The following is a 22,082-nucleotide window of genomic DNA, read 5'->3' on the forward strand; positions in this document are numbered from 1 at the left end:
CTTCTTTCTGCAACCAGTCTTCAAAGGTCACCTTACAGTGTTTTGCGATTTCCCATATTAAGCAGCAAAGCTTTTCAGCTGACATTCCAACTTCAAGTCATGCATGTGAGCATGATGTTAGCTTGCTTCAGACCTCAGTGAGAGGGCTGCAAACAAGACTGCAGTATAATTGCTGAGAAAAATAACATCCATTGTCAAAAGGGGCACTTAATCAAACAAAATTTAGCTGCATGAATACAAGTGTCTCCAAATATTTGGTTCATGCTAAAAATATAGCACATTTATTAAAAATATATATTTATAAACATTGGTATGAACAAACACAGATGTTAAGCAAATGAGAAAGGAAAAATAACCATGTAATGTATTTCTCCCAACATTTTATCAGGTTTAGGCAGAACTTGCTCAACAGAATTGTTTTTTTTTTTCATGATTGCACCATATGTTCATTCTAAATAAAAAGCTTGTCAGATTCAATGTAAGTAAAAGCAAAAACCAAGAGAAAAAAACATTTGACCTAACAGACACATGATCTGTGCTATGAAGCTATCTTTGAGTTCAATCTTTGCAGGTATACAGCATACATTTCTAATTATATATAGGTTGCAGTTTCTTTCTTTTCCTTTCTTTTTTTTTTTTTCTTTTCCTTATTTTTTTGTTTTTGTTTTTAATTGTGTTAAAACAACATATCCCTGGTGGATTTCTTCAAAGCTACAACTTATATAACTGCAGTCATTCTCCCCCAAACTGAAAACCAAACCGAAAGGGAGAGGCAAGAGAACAGTTAAGCTTATTACTGTGTGAAAAAGTCTTCTTAAATTAATTGTGCTTCAGTCTTCGCTGCCTTCAGGCAGTGCTTTTATGATGTGTTAATATAATACAGAGTCAATTCTGATTAAAGAACTTGTCAATAGTCAGCAGTGTTTGTTGTCACTCTTAATGGCCATTTCATCTGGTCTAGTTGCATGCCTTCTAGTTTACAACGTTGTATAAATATACACAAAAATGATCACAATGAGGTTCAGAATTGTCCCAATAATTCCAAGCATTGCCAAGATGGTTTCTTCTTTGCTTTCCTTTTCTTGACTGCCTTTATCTTCTTCATTTCCACTTGTGATTACCATCTTGGTGGCCAGTTTCTTTATCCTCCCCTTCAGAATAACCTAGATTTAAGAACAAAAACATCAAAATGGATTATTAGTTAGAGTATAGAAGCTCACATTAATAGTGGAGCCAATGGCAGAATGTTTGCCCCATAACACATTTTATTAAGAATTCACTTGAAAAGGATTAGTATTTCTATTAGCTGTTCAGTAAATAATTAAAATGATAGTTCAGCTATTCTGTGCTTTACTTATAACCCTCTGCTTACGTGCCAGCACTCACTCCTAGCACACATAACTCAGCTGCTATGTCATTATAGAACTGGTCAGAAATGTACCATGAGGTGTGACTCCTCCAGCATCAGTGGGGACTTTGACTGCACAGGGACTGCAGGAGATCATCTTGACATGTGGTGGAGACCCCATATTTACACTTCAGTGCCAAGAAGCAAGTGAGGAAAATATAAAGTGAGGGGGAAAAAAGCTCGGAAGATCTTGCTTTTTTACTAGGAAAAAATCATTAAAGAGAAAGGAATTTTGTCTCCCGATGAGAAGGAAGACAGCAGTGACTTCTTAATAAATAATTCAAAATAAAAGCAAAACCAAAATAACATCCATCTTGGCTTTTATTTTCCTCGTTCTTAATGTATGATGAAAAGTTACTTGCAGTGCAGTGAGCTGAAATGTATCGATCTGCCTGCAGGGAGAATACAGCCATTTCCCAAGCAACAGCCCAGCCTAAAAAAAGAAGATTCCTCAAATGTGGGATGAGCTTTGACTCCTAGCACAGCTGAAGCCACAAACAAAGAAGATTCTTTGGTCTTCCCACCATCTGATTGTTCGAATTAGAAATGGATAAATTCTTATCTGTGTTTATCTAACACTGCAAATTTTAATCACATGGGCAAACCAGAGTGTCCCAGAAAACTGAAAAAGGCTGGCTGGTCTCCCAATGCCAACTGATCTGCCAAGATCTGGGTTCAGGCAAAGCCCTGCTGCTATCTTCCAAGCTACAAACCATATCCCATCGTGTTTCTGCAGCAGAAAGCAGTGGTAGGATGTAGGAAACAAAAGATTCCCCAACAGCTCCTGCCTAAAAGAGGGATTTGATTGAGTCCTTCAGTGGATCCTCACACCTTCCTCCATTAACTCACAAAGCAAAACCAGTACCTCCCAGGCAGTGCCTAAATTCAGGGGCGTGAGGGCTCCCCAAAAACCGCCCACCACCACCTCTGTGGGCACCTGCCCTCCAGCAGGAATCATCAGAGGAGAGTCCTGACCTGCAGCACCTCTGAGCTGCTCCTGCACTGCACAGCCACAGAGCAGCAGCCAGAGCACTGAAAGGATGGAAAGAACTGGGAGAGGTAAGGAAATCCTGTGATGGAGAGACTGAGAGGAAGAACTGAGGATCCAGACAAAACAACCTGTATTTTTGTCACATCTGCAAGTTGTTCCTATATAGGACAGAGAGTAACTGCTGGCAGCTTCCTAGAAGTGTTTGATTCCCAGAAGGTACAAGTGATTAGTGGCATGTAAGGCAGAAATTGGGCTCTTCAGAGGCCTTTGTACTTAGACTTGCATTAGCATTTACATGTTTTGTCTTGTTGTAACCAGTGGATCAGAGGAAAAAAATAAGAAAGGAGTCAGAAACCTGAGAGTACCCACAGCAGACAGCAGTCAGCAGGACCAGAGGGCAGGACCAAGGAGAAGGGCATCAAACATCACAGCATGATCACCCAGAAGGTCTTTAGGTAACCTGCCCCAGGAAAGCAAAACTCCACAGGCACCAGGTACCTCACAGAGATATGGCTCCAGCCCTCAGAAACTGTGTCCAGCCACAGCCATCTCCAACTCTTCCTGCAGCATCCACCTCTTCCAGCAGCAGAAGGGTTTTGTTGTTTCGCCCCAGCTGGTGTCCAGAGGAGGGTGCATGTCCTTCCTATCTTGCTGATTGCCACTGAACAGTCAGTGGTATCTTAATAAGCAACTTGTCTCTGAGAAATCACAGGAGAGCTCCTACCAAAGCCATTTACACTGATGTCACAGCCACTCCATGTGGCATCGGACACAACCCCACATCCCAGGCTGTGACATGCAGCCATTACTTCACCCACGGAGCCATGAGTCATTTGGATATTCTGTTCTTTTCCCCTTTAGTAACTGGAAGGTTTTCCCTCTGGCCAACTGTTTGCATTTCACTGTTTATTTGAGAAATCAAGTAGGATCACAAATATAGTCTGATAAAATCCCAGGCCTAGAATGCAAGGATTTGAGGGGAGAGTGAAGTTTTTTCTGGCTGGTTCCCACAAGAGCTGAACGCTCTTAATTCAGCACGCTGGTTCCCACAGAAATATCCCAAGCACCTTGTGGGTCAAGCCTTTGTGGCTTGAAAAAAGCCAGGGAAGGTACAATTTGACTCTGTATTCCATGCTTTGGGCAGTTTTCCATTCACACTAAAAAACCCACAGAGAGTGGTGCACAGCTGAGGGGGCTTTGCTCTGCAGCCACTGGCACTCTTAACTTCGGTACAATGACCCTGCACCACATGTGCTGGGAAATCCTGACTCCAGGATTAATGTGAACAGAGGCAGCATGGTGGCTCACACAGCATCTGATCTCCTGTTATTAACATTCCCATTCTTTTCTTAATAAACTGTGCAGCACGAAGTCAATATCAAATTCTCTCCTGCAGAACGCTAGATCCTGAAATTAACATCCATCTAAAAAGTAGCTAAATAATTCACAAACGAAGGAGACATATCAAAGGCTGTTAGATATAAAGAGAAAGCCTCTGGCTTAGCAAATCTGTGAGCTGTGAATTTTTGTAAGCTAAGAAATTATTCTGGGGAAGTATCACCACATTTTTGCCTTATTATTAAAGTCTCTCCTAGGCACCCATTACTGGCTAATGAGAAAGGCAGAGGTCCTCAGGCTGCACAATCTCTTATCTGAGGCTGTACAATCACATTTTTCCTCTTTGCAAGTTATACTTATTAGCAAGGGGATAGTGGGTGGTTTCAGTTCAGGTGACATGAATCAGACTGCCAGGTTATTTTTGTCCCACCAAAAGGCCTTAACTGAGGGAGAAGTCCTCAGTGAGATGCAACAACATATGCACAGAGAAGCTGGTGGCTGGAACATGATGAACAACAAGGGGGCATCAGCAGCTGAGAGTTTACACATGGAGATGCACAGTGTGATTTGGAGCTGGAGGTCGTCTCTGTGTGCCTGTGTGCTGTATTTGGCTCACGCTATGGTGCAGCCTGGGGCCGCATAAACTGCATCTTTTTTGGATGAAATGACACTCATTCAGCCCATGGCAGTAGGGATCCAGACAAAAGCTGGTGTGAAGTAAAACCCCCAGAAAACACACAGTGTGGGACTGGCAGCACAGGTTTCCCTGGAGGGATTGCTCCAGCAGCTCTGCGCTGCTATTTTATAGATCGCCTAAGCTACAGGAGGCAGCACACAATGGCTTGGTATTGAGAGGAGTTTAACATTCAAACAGGACACGACTGGGACCAAACACAATTATATTAGTACTTTGCCAAATATAGCACTGTTGAAATCAAGGTAAGCGTTGACTTTGTACAGAATCAAAATTACTTCTCCATATGTAAGGACTGACCTTGGGAGAAGAATAGCACTCTCCTAATGGCAGACTCAAGCCTTTAACCTTCACAGGTCTCATGCTCGGAGTGGTATTTTTGCTGGCTGAGGTTTGTGGGTGTATTTTGCTACTGGGGAAATACTTGCTGTCAGTTTTAGTATAATTACCCCAATTAAGAAAATAGAAAAGTCATCTGGCTTTCTGGGTACCTTTTCCCAGTCTTTATTATGCTCTTCTAGAAATGGATTTCATTTATTTGACATTATTTAATATTTTTGTGATTCTTATGACACATTTTCCCTTTTATATTTTTCTGGTGGTGCTTCATACTTGACAGAACCATTCCTTTTCCTTACCCAGAACCATGGCTAGAACTGCTCAGATAGGAGGGCTAGAGAACACTAAATTTACCGTTTCTTTTAATAACTATCCTTCTTATTTAATTACTACCTCATTAGGAAAGCACTTTCCTGCCACATCAAAATTAATGTCTTTCCTACTTCATTTTGTAAGATTCATCATTCACCCAACATCAGCCTTTTGTACAGATACGTATTCCAAAAAGCTATCCATTAAAAGATAAATATTCTGTGTATTCTGCACTGCACATGGGACACAAGGACAGTTCAGTGGTTACACTATTTATCTCCTTGCACTTCTCCTGACTTCATTCCTTATATCTACAGGAAATCCACTTATTCTCTCTCTGCCTCCGTTTTTCTTTTGTGGGATTCTTTGAAGAATGGGTTATTCAGCCTACAGCAGAAAATAGTCCATAACAAAAGTGGGGCCTTGCAAATATTTCCAAAACAGGAACACACTAACATGAAAAATTTTATATCCAGCTGTGCTATGAAATACACCCACTACCATCTCCCCAACTCTGGGGAACATGCTGCACATCACTGCCATTGCAAACAATCCAATGAACCAGGAAAAGCAATTCTAGCAAAAGATCTTTTTGCATCTCTTCACTCAGTATGACTGATCTAAAGGTGATGGCTTGATGGCAGGGCTTTGGAAAAGGCAGTAGTAAGTGCATGCTTGAGAATTTACTGCAGTATGTTTGTCACATCAAAGGTACAAAGCACATCCCTCACAAAGCACCTGCTCTGACATATCTGACAGGTTTTGAATATGCTGGCACCTTGACTTGATCTTGAAAAAGTTTTGTAATATTAAATCATTCCTCCTCTAAATCATTATTTATGAGCTCCCCAAAGAGGCTGCAAGTGGAGGGCTCAGCCAGCAGAATCTGAGCTCCTGGGAACTCAGAGAAGAGGAGGATCATCCAGGCTCTCCTGGAGGCCCTCACTGCTCCTCCTGATCAGCCCCGTGCTGTCATGTATTATCTGACACCCTGAAAAAGAAGAGTGGAAACTTCTGAAAACCTCCCAGGATCGGATGCTCAGCTGGTACAAAGCAGTCTTCCTCCCCCAGTTCAGCTCAGCCACCTCCATTTGCATCACTTGAGGATATGGCTCCTCATTTTCAATCTACCTTGAATATCAGTGAGCACAAATTTTGGTATTCTTAATCCATAATCACAGACAATCACCAACCAAATTGTTTTGATATTTAAACTTGTTTACAGTCCCCAGGCTATTAGTTGTGATGACACATTAAGAGATAAGAGAGCTTTAATTTTCTGAGGATAGTTCCACCCTCTGGGGATAAGAAACATGCAGCGGAAACTTGTTTTGATTAGCAAACTGAAGAGGGCACAGAAATCATACACAGCAGAGTGTGAGTGCAGAGGCTGCTGGAGCTGACACCTTCCTTCCCTTATCTCACAAACAAGTGCTGGAATTACCAAAAAGGGAGGAGAGGCTCCTCGAGGATTTAACCTCACTTGAACATCACAGCCAAAATCTGTTTTGTTCCTTTCCTCCTAGTAACTACTTAAAACCTCTTTTTCCTCCAAGGGCAAACTTGGGAAGTTGGGTGCTTGGCTTAAATCCTGGACAGCACCCAAGCAAGATGCTGAGCAGGGCATTAAGTGCTGCTGCTTGTGATGTACGGGAGGAAGGCACACTTGGCACACACATTTGTGCTTGTTTGGTGCTCTTTTTCTAGGGATTACATTGTCACATTTTCACTTATGTGATGACTTTTTATCTGCTCTTGATCCTTGTGCTGTTTTTACTGGACAATCCTCTCCTAAACTCCAGTAACACAGGGTGCTCTCAGCTTTCAGTCAAGATCCTACTCAGAGAAGCACTGGTAGGTGCAGGGAAGCACAACTGCATTTCTTCTTAGAGCTGGATTTCAGGGAACTGAAAGACACCATGTAAATGCAAGATGAGGCCAAGAGAAGCTCTGGGCTTATAAGAAGCTTGACTAAAAGCTTATCCAGACACAGCAGGGTGCACAGGCACTGCACAGTATGCATGAATAACAGAGCAATCAAAACGGAATGAGCAGAAATTAATAAACAGTAGAAATCAGTATACCCAAGAGAGGCAGACCTGCCATAAGAGAAGGGAGAGGGGAAACGGGAAAGGTGCCTATGGGGAGGTTTTTCTTTAGAGAAAAAAAGATCAGAAGGAACAGGAATGTGAGCCAGGTTCAATAACACTCGCCAGCAGTGAGCAGAGACCAGTGCCTAAAGCAAAGGGATGTCTCAGAGGAGAGAGGGCACAAGCACTTATGTAGTCCTCAAGCAGGAAAATAAACCCACATCACACTGCTGCTATGCTGCAAGTTTTAGTCAGTGGGAAATACTTGCTATTTATAGCACTACAGCCAGGATATTTCCAAAGGTCTCAGCAATGTGAAACCCCCTCTAGAATAAAGGGAAGCACTCAGCAGCAAAGAGGTTACTCTGAGAGGGCAGAATTTTAATAAGTAATGTATTACAGGGCTCATCCTGCTCTTCACCTTGGGTCTGATCCAGTTTGTTCTGGCAGCAGTTTTTGTCCCCCAGGCAGCTTAGAGCTCAGGGGAGGAAAAGGACTTGCAGCCAGTTTTACAGTTCTACCTTCTCCTTGTTTACATCTCTGGGACTGCACACAGCTGTGATATACTCAGGATACCTAAGCTCTATTGTAAAGAAATCAAATAATTTCCATACAAATATCCTTATAATAGAAACAAAGCTATAATCCATAGCAGAATAATGATTCTCAAGCACCAGGCTGTTAGTACTGTGCAGGCAGTGCCATCCCCAGACCCACTGACAGCCTTTGGTTCCTCCACCTGCAGCAAGGCTTCCCACGTCAGGATTCATAAGGCTTCACGAGTCCCAGTTTCCTGGACTGGAAGAAACAAACCTGACCAAAGGGAGAGCAAATTACCCTTTAACCCACAATCCTTTCCCTTTCAGTGTAAGATGCACTATGAAGAATGAATTGTTACAGATCAAAATTAACAGTTTATATAAAACACAACTGGAGGAAGCATTTATAATTAAAAGTTCAAATTTAACTAGTCCAGAGGTTAGCAATTTTCTGGTTCAACATGAAGACTGGTAAAAATTCAGTGTGCTTCTGTTTGGTCTAGACTGGCCTATTTTGTGTTCACAACCCATTTTCCTGATACACAGCACTTTGCTTGGTTGCTCAGTGCTAATGCTCAGAAGCAGAAGCATTTGACTCTCAGTGGTACTGTAGCACACACTTGCCATTTTCCTCCTTTTAAATACTCATTATTTCTTCTCAGACCTTTAGATTTCCACAGCAATACTTGTGCAAGTATTGCTCAGTTTTATTAGAAAAAATCAGGTGGTCCAACTTCTGCTTCTGTTGGTTGCTCACATAGAGGAAAATTAAATCCTGGCTTGTTGGAAGTTAGTGATGATATTCTCTCATATTTGCTGAAGTCAGAGTTAATGGGCTGCCTTTCACTTTAGGAGGCAACAAGAAAGTCTTTAAGCTGAATAAATAGAAAAAATTGGTTGAATAAATGAAAAGCAAGGAACAACTTTATCCCAGGAGTAGTCAGTAGTTAAATTAGTGCATGGATGCAGCTATTTTTACTAGTACCTTGTTCTTTGACTTTGGTACCCAATATTGTTTCCTTTCTGTTTTGGTATTTTACAGTCTTCAGTAAACTTGTCACTACAGTGTCCTCTAGAAATGATGTCAAAAGATAATTACAGGCCTTCTGAAAAAGTATCCACTTATTATTCAAATTTATTTTTCACTCCTCATTAGGTAATTTGAGACAAAATGAGTAATTTACTTTTATTCTTCAGGCCACCTAGAAGGTTGAAAGTCTTTTACCATATCCCTGTAGCTATCTTTTTTCAAGAATGACAAATCCCAGTCTGTCTGGTGGCACCCTAATACAGTGGCTATTCCATGCATTTGGTTGTTTTTCTTGCCTTTCTCTCTGGGTTTTCTGTTAATATGAAGGAGTTTTAAGCAACAGATGGCAAAATCTTTCTGGGCCTCAGGTATTAATGACCAGCCTGTGAATTGAAGCTGTACTGTACTTACTCCAAAGATTTTGTCATTTACACATATCAAGGTTAGCAGAAAGGACAATTTTCTTTCAAAGAAAAAGAAATAAAAGAAAAAGAAAAAGAAAAAGAAAAAGAAAAAGAAAAAGAAAAAGAAAAAGAAAAAGAAAAAGAAAAAGAAAAAGAAAAAGAAAAAGAAAAAGAAAAAGAAAAAGAAAAAGAAAAAGAAAAAGAAAAAGAAAAAGAAAGAGAAAGAGAAAGAGAAAGAGAAAAAGAAAAAGAAAAAGAAAAAGAAAAAGAAAAAGATAAAAAGAAAAAGAAAAAGAAAAAGAAAAAGAAAAAGAAAAAAAGAAAAAGAAGCACTTCTCCCTACCACACAGCAGAAATTATGATAAAGATTTGAAGTTTAAAGCCAGAACTCTCTCTTCCAGTCTTTTACTCATCTTTCCTGAGGTTAACAAAGCACAACAATAAAAATCTATCATAAGCACATATGGATGTTGAAAAATTCAGATATAAAAAAAAAAATAAACAAACCAAGAAATAAGTCTGTAGAACTCCTCAAATTTGCAATTTTTTTCTAGATAAATGTAGTATTATCTTAAAAGCTTTGTAAAAGAATGAGATGCTAAAGTATCACTATAATTTCAGACCTATTTTTATATTTCAAGGACATCTCCAGGCTTCTCTTTTAGGAGCAAAAATACATTGAAGCCCTGTACAAGGAAAAAATGCAATATCCAAGTCTCAGAGAAAGACAGGTCTCCATTATCTGCCAGAAGGCACATAACCTCTGTCATAAGCAATTTGAAGATCTGCCCTCACCACTGCATGTTGGAATGGAAACTGAGCTGCTTCAAAGGCATTTAAGAAATATTAAGAGAAGGGAAAGTGACATAAATTTATATTAATTTGTTGGTATATAATATCTCCAAGTTCAGCCAAGGCCAGAAGATAATTTGGCCTGTAATGGATCAAACTACGTTCAGCTCAGATGCAACCCCTCCTTACCAAACAAATGTGCACCAGAAGAGCACTCAGAAGCCTGAGGGATAGAGAAGTAGAGTTTCTCTAGGAAAGATCTTTTAGTGTGTAAGTAAAACAACAATCTATAAAGTCTAAAATCTCCACTTCTACTTCAATCTATATCTTTATTCCAAAATTAATTATTAATTATGGGTACTTTATGGGACACTAAATCTAACCAACTCACACTTTCTGATTTAGGAGAGTTGTGTTCAGGGTTTTTAAAAATAATTTTAAAATGATATCTGTTTGGTTTGAAATTATACTTACTGATCATTTGTCTCAGGAAAAAGAATTTTTTTTGGAAAAAAATCACCTAGTTTTGCTGTATATAGGAATGATGCTTGTAAACCATTTTTTATCCATATAAAAACCTGACAACTGTTTCTGTGAAATACTCAGATATCTTTACTTTGAAGCAAGGACTGTATTTTCAATTTCACTGTGTCTGAGATGGTTTGATATAAGTGCTGAAAAAGGTTTTGTGTGTCTGAAAACAGGTTTATTTTTAAGTGATAAGTTTTGTAGAAGAAATTACTTATCTTGTAATTTCTTTTCTTGTTTAATTACTCTCCTAGCTTGGTGCATCCTTGCAGTACTCTGACAGGTTGAAATGAGATTTATAGTTTTCCATAAGAAAATGTGAACAGCAGAAGGTTTTAATTTTGCTTTTAAAAATAAATTCTTTGGGTTTTTTTGTCATCAATTTACAAAGACCATCCAAAAATGGCACAATTAAAGGTGATCCAGAAAGAATTCAGCCTCCATCTGTTCATGCATTATCAGGTAGTCTTTAGAAAGCACTGAATTCCAGCCAGAGCACCATGCGTTTACCATAGAAGAGGAGAAAAAGAAAGCATTTTCTTGTAGAATGTTTAAATTTCTTTTTTTTTTTTTCTGTGTCAGAATTTAAAGGTGTCAGGAGAATCTGGGTAGAGGAGCAGCAGTCTTTTGTCTGTAAGTCTGAGGCGCTGCTCTGAGGAACAGGACAAGTTGCTCACACAGTGCTTTTCAAACCTGCTCCCCGGTGTGTATTTCTGGGAGCCTGCCGTGGGCCTGGGGCTTTGCAATATCTGGAAGTGGCAACTGCTGGCCAGGAGTGTAGGGGAAGCTAATAGGAGCTGCAGGATGTGCTGCCAGGTCCTCTGAAAAATTTACATTAGACACTCACAATATGGATACGTGTAATCTTGCTCTTTTTTTGCCTTAGGTTATCAGCTGCACCAGGGAGCAATGATACTCAGGATTGCTGTTAAGATGGTATAAATGGAAATTAGGCAGTGTTTGCACGTGGCAAGGACCCGCACGGTGGAACACCCTGGAATGCCCCAGCGGGAAATAATTTTGCCTTCACAGCAGAGTCTGAACTACGCCTTGAAAAGAAAATCAAGTATTGAACTCACAAACTGAGTCATTTATTATGGGCACCAAGTGAGACTCGGATCCTGCGCAAAAATAGCCTGTGACTGATGCACCTGTGCGAGGTGGGAAATTAATGGGGTAGAGACAATTGTGCTTACAGCGTTTCTTAGCTTCAAGTGCTGAGCTGCACAACCTTGATAATGTTCTTTTCACATACTGTTTTGTGTGTAATTATTACCTGTATCAGTCCAAATTTAAAAATAGAGTGCTTCCCTATTGAATATCTCTTTTCGGGTGCATTTGCAGCTGAATTTTAAAGGTTCCAATACCCTGCAACAAACACTGAAGGCTATTGGCACTGTCACAGCAACACCATCCAAACTCTGAAAATTTCAAAATCCCAGGGCTCTTTCAAAGCCCTGGGATGAGCACTCCAAAATGGAGGCAGCCGAAAATCCCTTGCCACTTGAAAATTTAGATGTAATAAGATAAAATAGCAGATAATTTGAGGAAGAAACTACTTTCTAAACCAAAGTTGTCAAAGTAGGGTAACACTCCAGGCAACCAACACCCACACCTTTTATCATCATCATTAGTCATTTATATTGCAGCAGCATGCAGCAACCCCTGCTGACGTCTGGGCTAGAAACCAGACACAGATAGTGAGAATGATACCTAGCCCAAGCAGCTTGCAAAATTACAACAGTATGAAGTAGAAGAAAGGGAGGGAGGAAGAACAGAAGGTTGAAGTGGGTTGCTGAAGGTCGATTTGCACAAACCTGGCACAGCCGGGAGAGTCAGGGCCTCGATCCATGGGAGCAGCTGCCCCTCTGGCTCGTGCTCTGAGTGAGCATGGCATGGAAGGCACATGGTAACTTGATTTGTGCAAGTCCCCTGCTCCTATGGAAACAAGCTGGTTGTGCCAGGAGTAACACATTTGGGAAAACACAAGGGCAAGCTGACACATCTCCCCTTCAGGTCTTGGGGTAGAGCTCTGTGGCAGAGCAGAGAACTAGGATTTGGGAGGGAGAACATCACAACTATCTCACAAAATGCTCTGGCAAGGCCATTGGGACAGGCAGTGAAGAAAAGAGCATGGGAAGGGCTGGTTTTCCTAACCCCTGTGCACTGGTGCATTGCTATAGCAAGTGTTTGCTGTTGGGAGTTGTGGGTGTCACAGGCTGAGGTTGGAAGGGACCTCTGCAGGCCAGCCGGTCCGACCCCCTGGTCAGGCAGGATCACCTACAGCCAGCTGCCCAGGACCACGTCCAGGGAGTTTTTCAGTATCTCAAAGATGGACACTCCACAACCTCTCTGTGTAGCCTGTTCCCCAGCTTGGTCACCCTCATGGTTATGTGCTTCCTGAGGTGCAGAGGTTTTTCCATGGGGCATGGGGTAGCAAAAGATTTCACCTTGCCTATGGAGCAGAGCCTCTTGGATTCAGTTCTTTTTTTTTAATCCCTTATTCTCTTTCAAAAGATACAACTTATGTGGCCACAGATCTGGAGAGATTATTTGCATATGTCTCCCACTGTACAGTATGCCTAACAACCCAAATCTCTGTCTGCAGTGGGCACTGTGCTATGTAAGGAATATCCTTTGATAGTTGATGTAATGCAACGTACACATCACGTTGCCTCAAGGTCATGGCAAATTGTATCTGTTTATATGATGCATTTAGACATATTCTAATGCAGTGCTAGTAATTTAAAACAGTGACCATATAAAACATTAATAAGTCCAGGAAAATAACCACAAATTTCACTGACTTTTTGTTTTAGAGGATTCACTGGCATATTGGTGATTCTTCACAAGGATTTCAATAAAAGAATGTATATTTTGCCACATTTTTCTTCAATGGACACCAAGTCATACTCCATTCACAAAACCTTGAGTAAAATTACTGCTAAAAACAAATCTAATCTGGATTTATGACCCCAGAACAGAGAGCCAAGTTTAATCCTGGTTTTTTTTTTTTTTAACATATAATGGATTCATTAAAAATATTGCTTGCAATAAAGAGGCTGCTAACAATAAATAAAATATTCATAGTATCTGAATTATGCAAAACTGGTCATTGGAAATGATTGTGTGTAGGTCCCAGAAGCCTTATAAGACATAGGGAGTGCACTGAGTCCCACTGAACCAGTGTGATAAGTAAATAAATACCAAGTTACCTAGAAACAGGAGATTGGATAATGTTTCTTTAAACTTTGTTTTCAAAATAAAGTGTTCATGTGTTATGAATTGTTGCCCAAGACGTTCTGCATGTTCACACACACCTGGGCTTTATTCAAGCTCCTGTCATACCATGCATATAGGTCTGATGCTTTCCCTATTAAGATACTTTGCTCACATTTCTAAGGTATCCATTTGGCTTTACCTGTGTTTTTAAAGCCAGGGGATACTCTAGGGAGATTTTGATCAATTTCTTTCCCTTTCATGCTCTAAGGTGGCATCAAGGAGTGTTGGGATGAGTTTATTTGGAGAACTGACCATACTAGTGGAAAAAAATGCTTATGGTCACAGATAATCTAAAACCATGGAAAACAGTAGCCCTGTTCTTCAGGTCCTGGTGAGCAAAAGGACTTTCCTCAGGAAACAAAGCTGGGAAGTGAACACTAATCATAGCAAAGATATTCAGTTGTTTTCAGTTCATGATATCTGAAGAAATTCTAACAAATAGGAAAAAATCTTAGATTTAAAAAAATCCAACCACTTAGGCCAAAATTCTCCAAAAGCTGTTTGAAGGCTAAACTGAATATTAATTCAGATTAATCTGACAATGCTGATCAAAACCATTCATACTCTAAAAGAATGTTTCAATTTTTTTCACTATGTAGGAAGGAAACAGAAGGCTGCTTGATGGACAAAAGTCAGTGCTGCTCCAAATCCAGACTAAGAAGTAGTACCTTCTAATGAATCCTCACAGGAACTGGTAAACATAATTAACTATTCCAGGATGCCATAGCATTTCCAGATATTATGATTTTAAGGCCTATCTATAATGTAGATTAAACAAGCAGTCATAGTGATAAACGTTAGATGTGCAAGAAAAAAGATTACATGACTGAAAAATTGAATATGCAAAGTGCTTTAAAAATACAGTATCACTCTACCACACATTCAGAAAACCTGAGCCAGAGGAAGATTAAACATTTTATTTAAATTCATGAAGCTGCCCACTGCTCCAGAAAACCAAACCCTTTTTCTCAGTTTCCAGATCAGCACCCTGTTCTTTGGACCACATTTTTTCTCTGCACCCTCTGGTTTAAACTGATGCAGCTCATCTTCAATTTATGCTGGTTGAAGAGTTGCAGCATAAGCTTTTTAAGAAGTCACTTTGCAGCACCAACAATTTAATTCAGCTTAACAGAAACATAGAAATAGAAACAGTAAAATGTCTTTTGACCTTTGCTGTTGGCTACAATCAAACCCATGCAACAAAGAGAGCAGAGAGGAAATGTTGGACATACGCTCAAGATGAAAAAAAATATTTGAGCATGCAACACAGTAGACTGGAGAAAACATTCAAGAACATTGTGCTGAGAATATTATTTCTATAAGGCTGAAAGGGTCAGTGCCATCTTAGATTATGTACTGTACAAGTGCCAACCACAGAAAAAGACCCACCCACAGGCCCTACACTCTTGGGCAGAAGGTCACTAAACACTAGCAATTGATCTGTGGCTCTAGACACTCCAAGGAGGGGCACAAAAAGCCACCAAATAAAATGTGCAGGTTTCTTTTTGTTAATATACCAACTACTTTGCTAAAGATGATTAATAAAGCCTTAATAATGACACTGTCCTGTCAATCCAGTGTTAATCAATGCCAATGATTAATAAAAATAAATTAACACAGCTCATAAAGGCATCCTTAAACCCTTGTACTCCTCACAGGGATTTTGTGTCACCCTCTAAACCACTCTCATTAAGCTGACACCGAAAGCCAAGTTGTGCATGCCACGGGTCCAAGGGGAGACAGCTTTTGTCACCCAGTGACTTTTTCTATTGAGTTTGGCATGGGCATTGCCTCAGGCAGACCACAGACCTGGCTCTGAATCTCCGTTAGCCTTTCAAGCTGCTGTCTGAGGTTTGAACCATACTTCCCATTTCCTTGGAACTCCAGATGTCAAGCACACTCCCATAACTCACACAGAAACTCGGCACAGGGACTGGTGACTGTAGTGCAGCCAGCTCTGGAGGGAAGCACAGGCATTTACAAACCACACAGCCATGCCAAATGGTCCAGAGGAGAGGAAGGGATGGAGATTTTTTTTTCCTGAACAGAAAGGGTATGACAAATTTATACTGGGAAATATTTTATTCCATGAATCAAGAGACGCAACCTTCTTTGCCAAAAACTGGGGAGCCTAAAAACTCATAACTCTACATTAATGCAGCAATTATATTAGCTCTCCTGTACTTTAAAAACCAGAGACAAAAGTTTAATGTTTCTGGCTTTGCTTTTTAAATAGAATGTGAGAGTTACACTAGACAAACTCCAATTTAAAATCTCAGCAGGGCTGACAATGGTATTGAAGAAGAGAGCTTTTCACAGTACTAGCTTGTGTACTGATTTTAATGATGGACATTTTCTTTCCATAGATCCAATATTCATACTCTTGTTATTTTAAAACCTGCCTGGGGACACATAAATCAGCCTGTATCATAATTACACTTACCTACATTTCATGCCTGTAATCAGACTAGGACCTATGGCAGAAGCCATAGGAATATTGGGCAATCTGTTCTGCATGGATAAGAAAGACTCTAGGTATTTTTCTAAAAGAATAATCTATTTTATGGATAATAAATTAACTTTGTCAATTTTTTTGGAAGCTAAGGACTTGTCAGGAGAATTTTTTGCTTATTTCTGAAAGTAAATATTCAAAGGACTCCTGAGTCTTTTTTTCTTGAGCTCCCATGTCTCTTTCTTCCAGTTTAAATCTTCCAGTTTGAAAAGAACCAAATTCTGATTCCTTTCTCCAGTCCTTGCTTCTCTGGAGTTTGCAGCACTGTTTGGCAGGGGTGGAAAGGAAGACAGATGCAGGCTGCTCGAGTCCTTCCAAGAGAAAGCTTAGGGTCATACAGCTCATAGCTCCACTGAAACCCCCAGAAATAATCCAAGAATCAGGATTTTTATGGAAACCCACTGGCAGTGTTTTACTTTTAGTACTGCTGCTTTTTGAACTACAAATGTCAGAGGCATATCTGTAGTGATGTGCTGCTGCAGGCTGGCTTTGGGAAACCCTTCATAAAAATCTGTCAGTGAGGCTGGGTAAGTTCCCTCCTCTTCTGAAGTCATCCATTCTGGTCACAGCTACACTCTGCATTGTCCCTGGGGCTAAGGTAAACATTACTGTGGAGAAAATGTTCATGACTTACAAATCCACAGCACTTCACCACATGCAGATATTTGCTAATATTTAAGAACAGAATAGCATTCTCATAGGTACCTGCATGCACACCATGCTTAACCATGTGCCACCTTCTATACATGCACAACCAGTTAAGAACAAACTCTCCTACACTGCACTTGCAATTACAGTATTGGTGGATGCTGTTGCCTATCACAGGAAAGATGTTTGAGTGGCCAGAGCACCAGGTGGGGACTGAGGAGTCAGGGCCTCTGGGGTTCTAAGGGCACCTTCATGAACGCAGGGACACCCTGTGCAGTTGGGAAGCTGATCAGCATGAGCAATTCTGGCTCTGAGAAAATGTTTCCCCTCTCTCCATAACAGTCATGTGCTGCCAGGAAATGCTGTGCAGAGCTACTAAACATTTTATTAAAGAACATGATTGCTATCTTGTCAAAGCAATGTATGGGCTGCCTCTTCCTCACTGTTGCCAGGTGGTAATTGCCAAGCAGGAAAACAGGGATTTGCAAAAATGATTGTGCTATAGATGGCACATTGCCCTTTCTTGAAAGCCATAATCCCTCTGTTAGCACAAATCTCTGCTGCCTTCCTTCTGTTTTCTCATTCCTGACTTCTTGTAAATGCTAATTTTGATTTGTTTCTTGCGTCATTTTGCTGTCGAAACTGTAAACACTAGAATATCACAAGGCATCACATCAAAATAAGATTTACAGATGATTGGTCTTCATTGTTTTTTAATATTTTTCTTTTTTTTTAACAGCACAATAAACAAGATATTTAAAACTTTGCAAACAAGGCTTATAAATTCATCCTGTTCCAACTTTTCCAGCTTGCAGTCATTTATAATTGACATCAGCTATTTCTCTGCTACAGTGACAGGACTGCTGCACACATAACTGTGCCTGAGGTAGCAGCCACCTAGCCAGGTGGGAGCAGAAGTCCCCTAGAAAATAGAAGATCTGTACCCCCGTGAGGAACAGCTACCTGAGACCACAGCCACAGTCCTGCTACCCCCTTGAGAAGCACTCTGAAGCCCATGCCCTGCCACCTCTCACCTGCCTGTTGCTTAATCCAGCTAGATCAATGCCAGCTGGGGTGCATTTATACACATTGCTTAGTGCAAGTGTAAACAAAGACCTAAAATGGAGTTGTGCTGTCATTTTACAAGGAGAAAGAAGAAATCAGTTCCTTTCATTATCAATTATTCTCATGGAGTTTTGTGGCTGACAAACAGGCTGCTTGAGAGAAACAAAACAAGAGGTGTTCTAAACCTTGGAGATCCCCATCTGTGGAGCAGCAATTCACATACCAGTAGAGATGTGTGTGCAAAGGCATTGTGCAGAGACACAGAGATATGCCCTGAACATTTGCTGAAGCCCCAAGTATATGGCAGATAAATATCTGAAAGAGGAAAGGAATGGAAAGTAAGTTCTAGGTAAAGAAACATAGTGCAAAGCCAAGGTAGATTTGTATTTTCTACCACAGCAACTTGTACCAGTGGTGAAAATGAAACAAGCCAGTGATTTGATCCAGCTGTGGAAGAAATCAGTGGCACAATTCCCACTGACCATTAGGTACTGGACTAGGCTTTGAAAAAAAAAAAAATATATATATATATATATTTTGGAATAACCTGGTCACCCAAATTGCTAGAGTATGTATAGACTCTACAGCCTGTTAGTCCCTGAAAAGGAGCCACCTAGCAAGTTATCAGTTCCAGTAACTTCAAAGAAGACCATGCAACCATGAAGATTCATAGAAAGTCCCATTCCTTTGTCAATCCTAATCTTGTTTAGTGACAGCTTATAAGGAGAACAGCCCCTGCATCGAGCTGCAGCACAGCTTTCTACCTTAGTAGTAAAGGAAAAGTACAGTTACACCCAGAGAGATATCTCTAAAGATCAGTGGCAAGTGATTCTCTCTGCAAAAGGCTTTAAAGATAATGAAAGTATTAATCATTAATACCAAAAATCAACATAAAGATCCACATGTAATTCTAATAACTGGGACCAAGTATGTAGTCAAGCAGACAGTGAAATTAGTTACTATCTTTTTGGCATTCTGTGTGCTTGCAGCATTAGTTATGGGAGTTGCATTCACTCAGAATTTAATTTTCTAGAAGAGGCTGCTTCGCTTATCATTTCTTCAATATCTACCCCTGTCAGACCCTGATTTCAATAACTGATATTAGCTGCAATCTATGTGATAAGCACAGAACAAAAAGGTTCCAAATCTCAAGCACACCCTCTTCTTGGTAGGATTCACATTCTCAGATGAGCTTTTGCTGAGCCTTGCAGCTGTTCTGCACCTGCAGGTGCAGCAGGGCCTAATCCTGCCCTGGGGCTCAAAAAGCAGCTCCTGCTGCTGCCTCCTGCCCACAGCCAGGGCCAGCACCGAGCTCTGCTTGGTCACTGCTTCCCATTGTCCTTCAGGACCTGAACTGCACATGTACTGTAATAGATCCAAGAGGTTTTCTTTGAGCCCATGGTCCTGTGCAAGCATAAATCAATGTCTGTATGGAATTCTAGGTTATGTGAAAAGCACCAGCTTTGCATATTTGTGCTGTATCATCCAATCAGTAAGCTAGAAGCAGTAAGTCCAAATCCTGAGAGGGTGAAGCCAGTCAAGGCACATCAGCGAACACGGTGTGAAAGAGCAGGCATTGTTTGGCATGTATCTTAAGCTGTCAGGAAGAGCAGCCAGTGAGCAATGCAGCACTTGACCTGTCAGCATGATACAGATCATTTACATAGCTTTTTACAAACATTAACAGATTAATCCTCACCTTGGGACACACAAGCAAGGTTCAGTAGTCCTGACAAACAGATCTGGAAGCTGTCTCCCACAGTGATGGTAACCTGATTTCCAGGAGGATCAGCATCTTTACATCTTGTAAAAGCAAAGAGGATGGGACTTCATACCTCTAGACCAGGAGAAAAAGAAGTGTGAAGCAGATAGCAGCTTTGGCCCAACCTCTTGTGTTTGGGGGAACTGGGGCTGTGGGGACTTTCTGAAGTGCTCTATCCTGGCTCCTGTTCAATTCACACCAGCTGTGACAATGACAAGTAGGATGGCAGCTCTCACCCCGCACTGAGGACAGGGGTGTGTTCATGTGCAAAGTACTGTGTTTCACGCCCAAAGCAAAGCAAGCAGCTGAAGTGGAAAAGTCCTACCTGGTTGCTATTTCCCTACTCAAATAGCTACCCAATGGTATTATTATAATGGCATCTCAATGGGATTATTTTATAAAAGAGTAGAAATCATCATATGAGTGAAAACTGAATTCTGAGCACAGAACTTGGGCTTTGCATTGAGGAGCAGAGAAGATCTATGATGGATATATCCCAGAAGATCACACTGACAGAGCACACAGACCTAGAGACAAAGTGGCACATGGCCATGGCCCATGAGATCATGCTGGCTGGTTTTTTTGATTACATGAGAGACATGATTTGTGCACACATCATTTATGCAGCTGAGGAATCTGGTCTTAGCAGTATGACTGAGGGCTGAGGAGCTGTCTCTAAGCCACAGGGAACTGGGAGATCAGGTCCCTGGTAAGGCAGAGAAGGGTGTGATCCCACAGGTGGTGTGACCCCTCGCAGGAGGGACTTGTGCATGTATGCACTGAAGGGATGAGAATCCTGGTTTATACCCACATGCAATGCATGGATGTACCCAGATACACTCTCATGGGGTATGTCCACATGGACTGGGATAAACACAAAAAAGAACAGGGGAAGTGAATCTGTACAAGCATCTGATAGAGACATGGGCAAGGAGGAGAGGATGTCAGATTCTTTAGATATACAGTAATTCATGTCCTGTAACTTGGCAAAAAATTTTAACTTATTTAACTGAAGGTCTCTGTTTTATGAAGGAAATTGCTTATTGATCCCAACTATTTGCATCATATTCACACTCTGCTATTCACATACTTAGCCTGGAAGAAGCTGGAAGAACTCAGAAGGGCTGTTTCTCTCTTCACATGCAACTTGACTTCTGCAGGGAGATGCTGCACCTCTATGTGAGGTGCTGTAGGTTGGAAGAGTTTGTGAGGCAAGGAACATTAATGCTCCTGACACTAAATCCCTGTGATTTGGTGTGCCTTCTTCATGTACTTATAATACCTGCTGAAAGCCAGATGAAATCTATCTCTAGGATTTGGAGATAGATTCAGCAAAACCATTGTAGGATTGTCTCTGTACCATTACACATGGTCTGCTTATGGTTTTCTGTTTGGTGTTTTGTTTTGGATTTTTTTTTTTCTTAGTAATGCTTTTTATCTATCCTTTTGAAACATTGTAGAAGTGATTTATGGTCTTCTGGTCTTCTACTAGTTTACTAAAACTCAGTGAAGAATGGAGCAGATACTTGGGACCCTTTAGCATTAAACATCCATTGCATGGTTTTTCAGGCTGGGGCCAACAAATAAACTGAAAGACAACAGTGATCCCTTAAAAATCCTTTTGAAAAGCACATGAAGAGATGCAGAATTTGTAGCATAACAATTAGGAACAAAAGAAATAAACCAGCCCTTCCTCAGCCTCCTCTAAAGTGCTCATGATATTAAAACCATGCAATGAGGCACATCACCTTACAGAGTCAGGGTGGTCCCAGTGAAATATCACATTAAAACATGCTGACATTAAGTAATGTCAGAGATGCCATTACCTTTGTGCTGAGCCAACAATACCTCAGAATGGCTCCAGAGGAGCAGGTACGTTTCCAAAGCACTGTTTTTAGAACTCATCCAGCTGTGCCAGGTTTCAGGGCATTTTGGTGCAACCTTCCATTTGCTATGGAATGAGGTCTCAGGACCCCAGACCAAATGTGTATGACATTACTGAAAATCTTACTTATAGAAAGGTTTGATTTTCAGCTTTCATTAATACATATAGAGGGACAAGTACTGTGTTCAGCAGCACAGAAACAATATTATCCTGAGGCCCACTGTAGTCATCCATTAAGAGCCACTTTCAAGAATTCTTTAAAAGCCTTCCTGAAAACCTAGCTTCCTCTGCTAAGTATTTTGTAGTGCTTCTGTATTCAGGGAAAAGTTACATTTATTGTGAATACCTGAACAGAAAACCTTTTACCCAGTGTTTTGTTTAGATGCAAGGTAAAAAAAGGAATTCCAACACACAGCTCTTAGTCTTGTCATCAGATTTCCCATTCAAAATGTTACATGGTTTT

General features: G+C 40.7%; 1 protein-coding gene across 3 annotated transcripts in view; it reads right to left on the bottom strand.

Annotated features, from left to right (window-relative positions):
• Nucleotides 1-253: 253 nt before the first annotated feature.
• The window catches only part of LOC110481152 (protein TUNAR), a 157,932-nt gene continuing 136,103 nt past the window's right edge, over nucleotides 254-22,082 (bottom strand). For 2 of the 3 annotated variants that reach the window (XM_077783973.1, XM_077783971.1), the window contains one exon: nucleotides 254-1,163. In XM_077783973.1, coding sequence (XP_077640099.1) covers nucleotides 978-1,124 — 147 coding nt within the window. In that variant the 5' untranslated portion in view covers nucleotides 1,125-1,163 and the 3' untranslated portion in view covers nucleotides 254-977. Of the gene's footprint in view, nucleotides 1,164-19,671; nucleotides 19,810-22,082 lie in introns of all 3 variants that reach the window. The other variant, XM_077783972.1, reaches the window with a different exon arrangement.

The sequence above is a fragment of the Lonchura striata genome, chromosome 6, assembly GCF_046129695.1.
Source record: "Lonchura striata isolate bLonStr1 chromosome 6, bLonStr1.mat, whole genome shotgun sequence".
In the NCBI taxonomy this organism is placed as follows: Eukaryota; Metazoa; Chordata; class Aves; order Passeriformes; family Estrildidae; genus Lonchura; species Lonchura striata.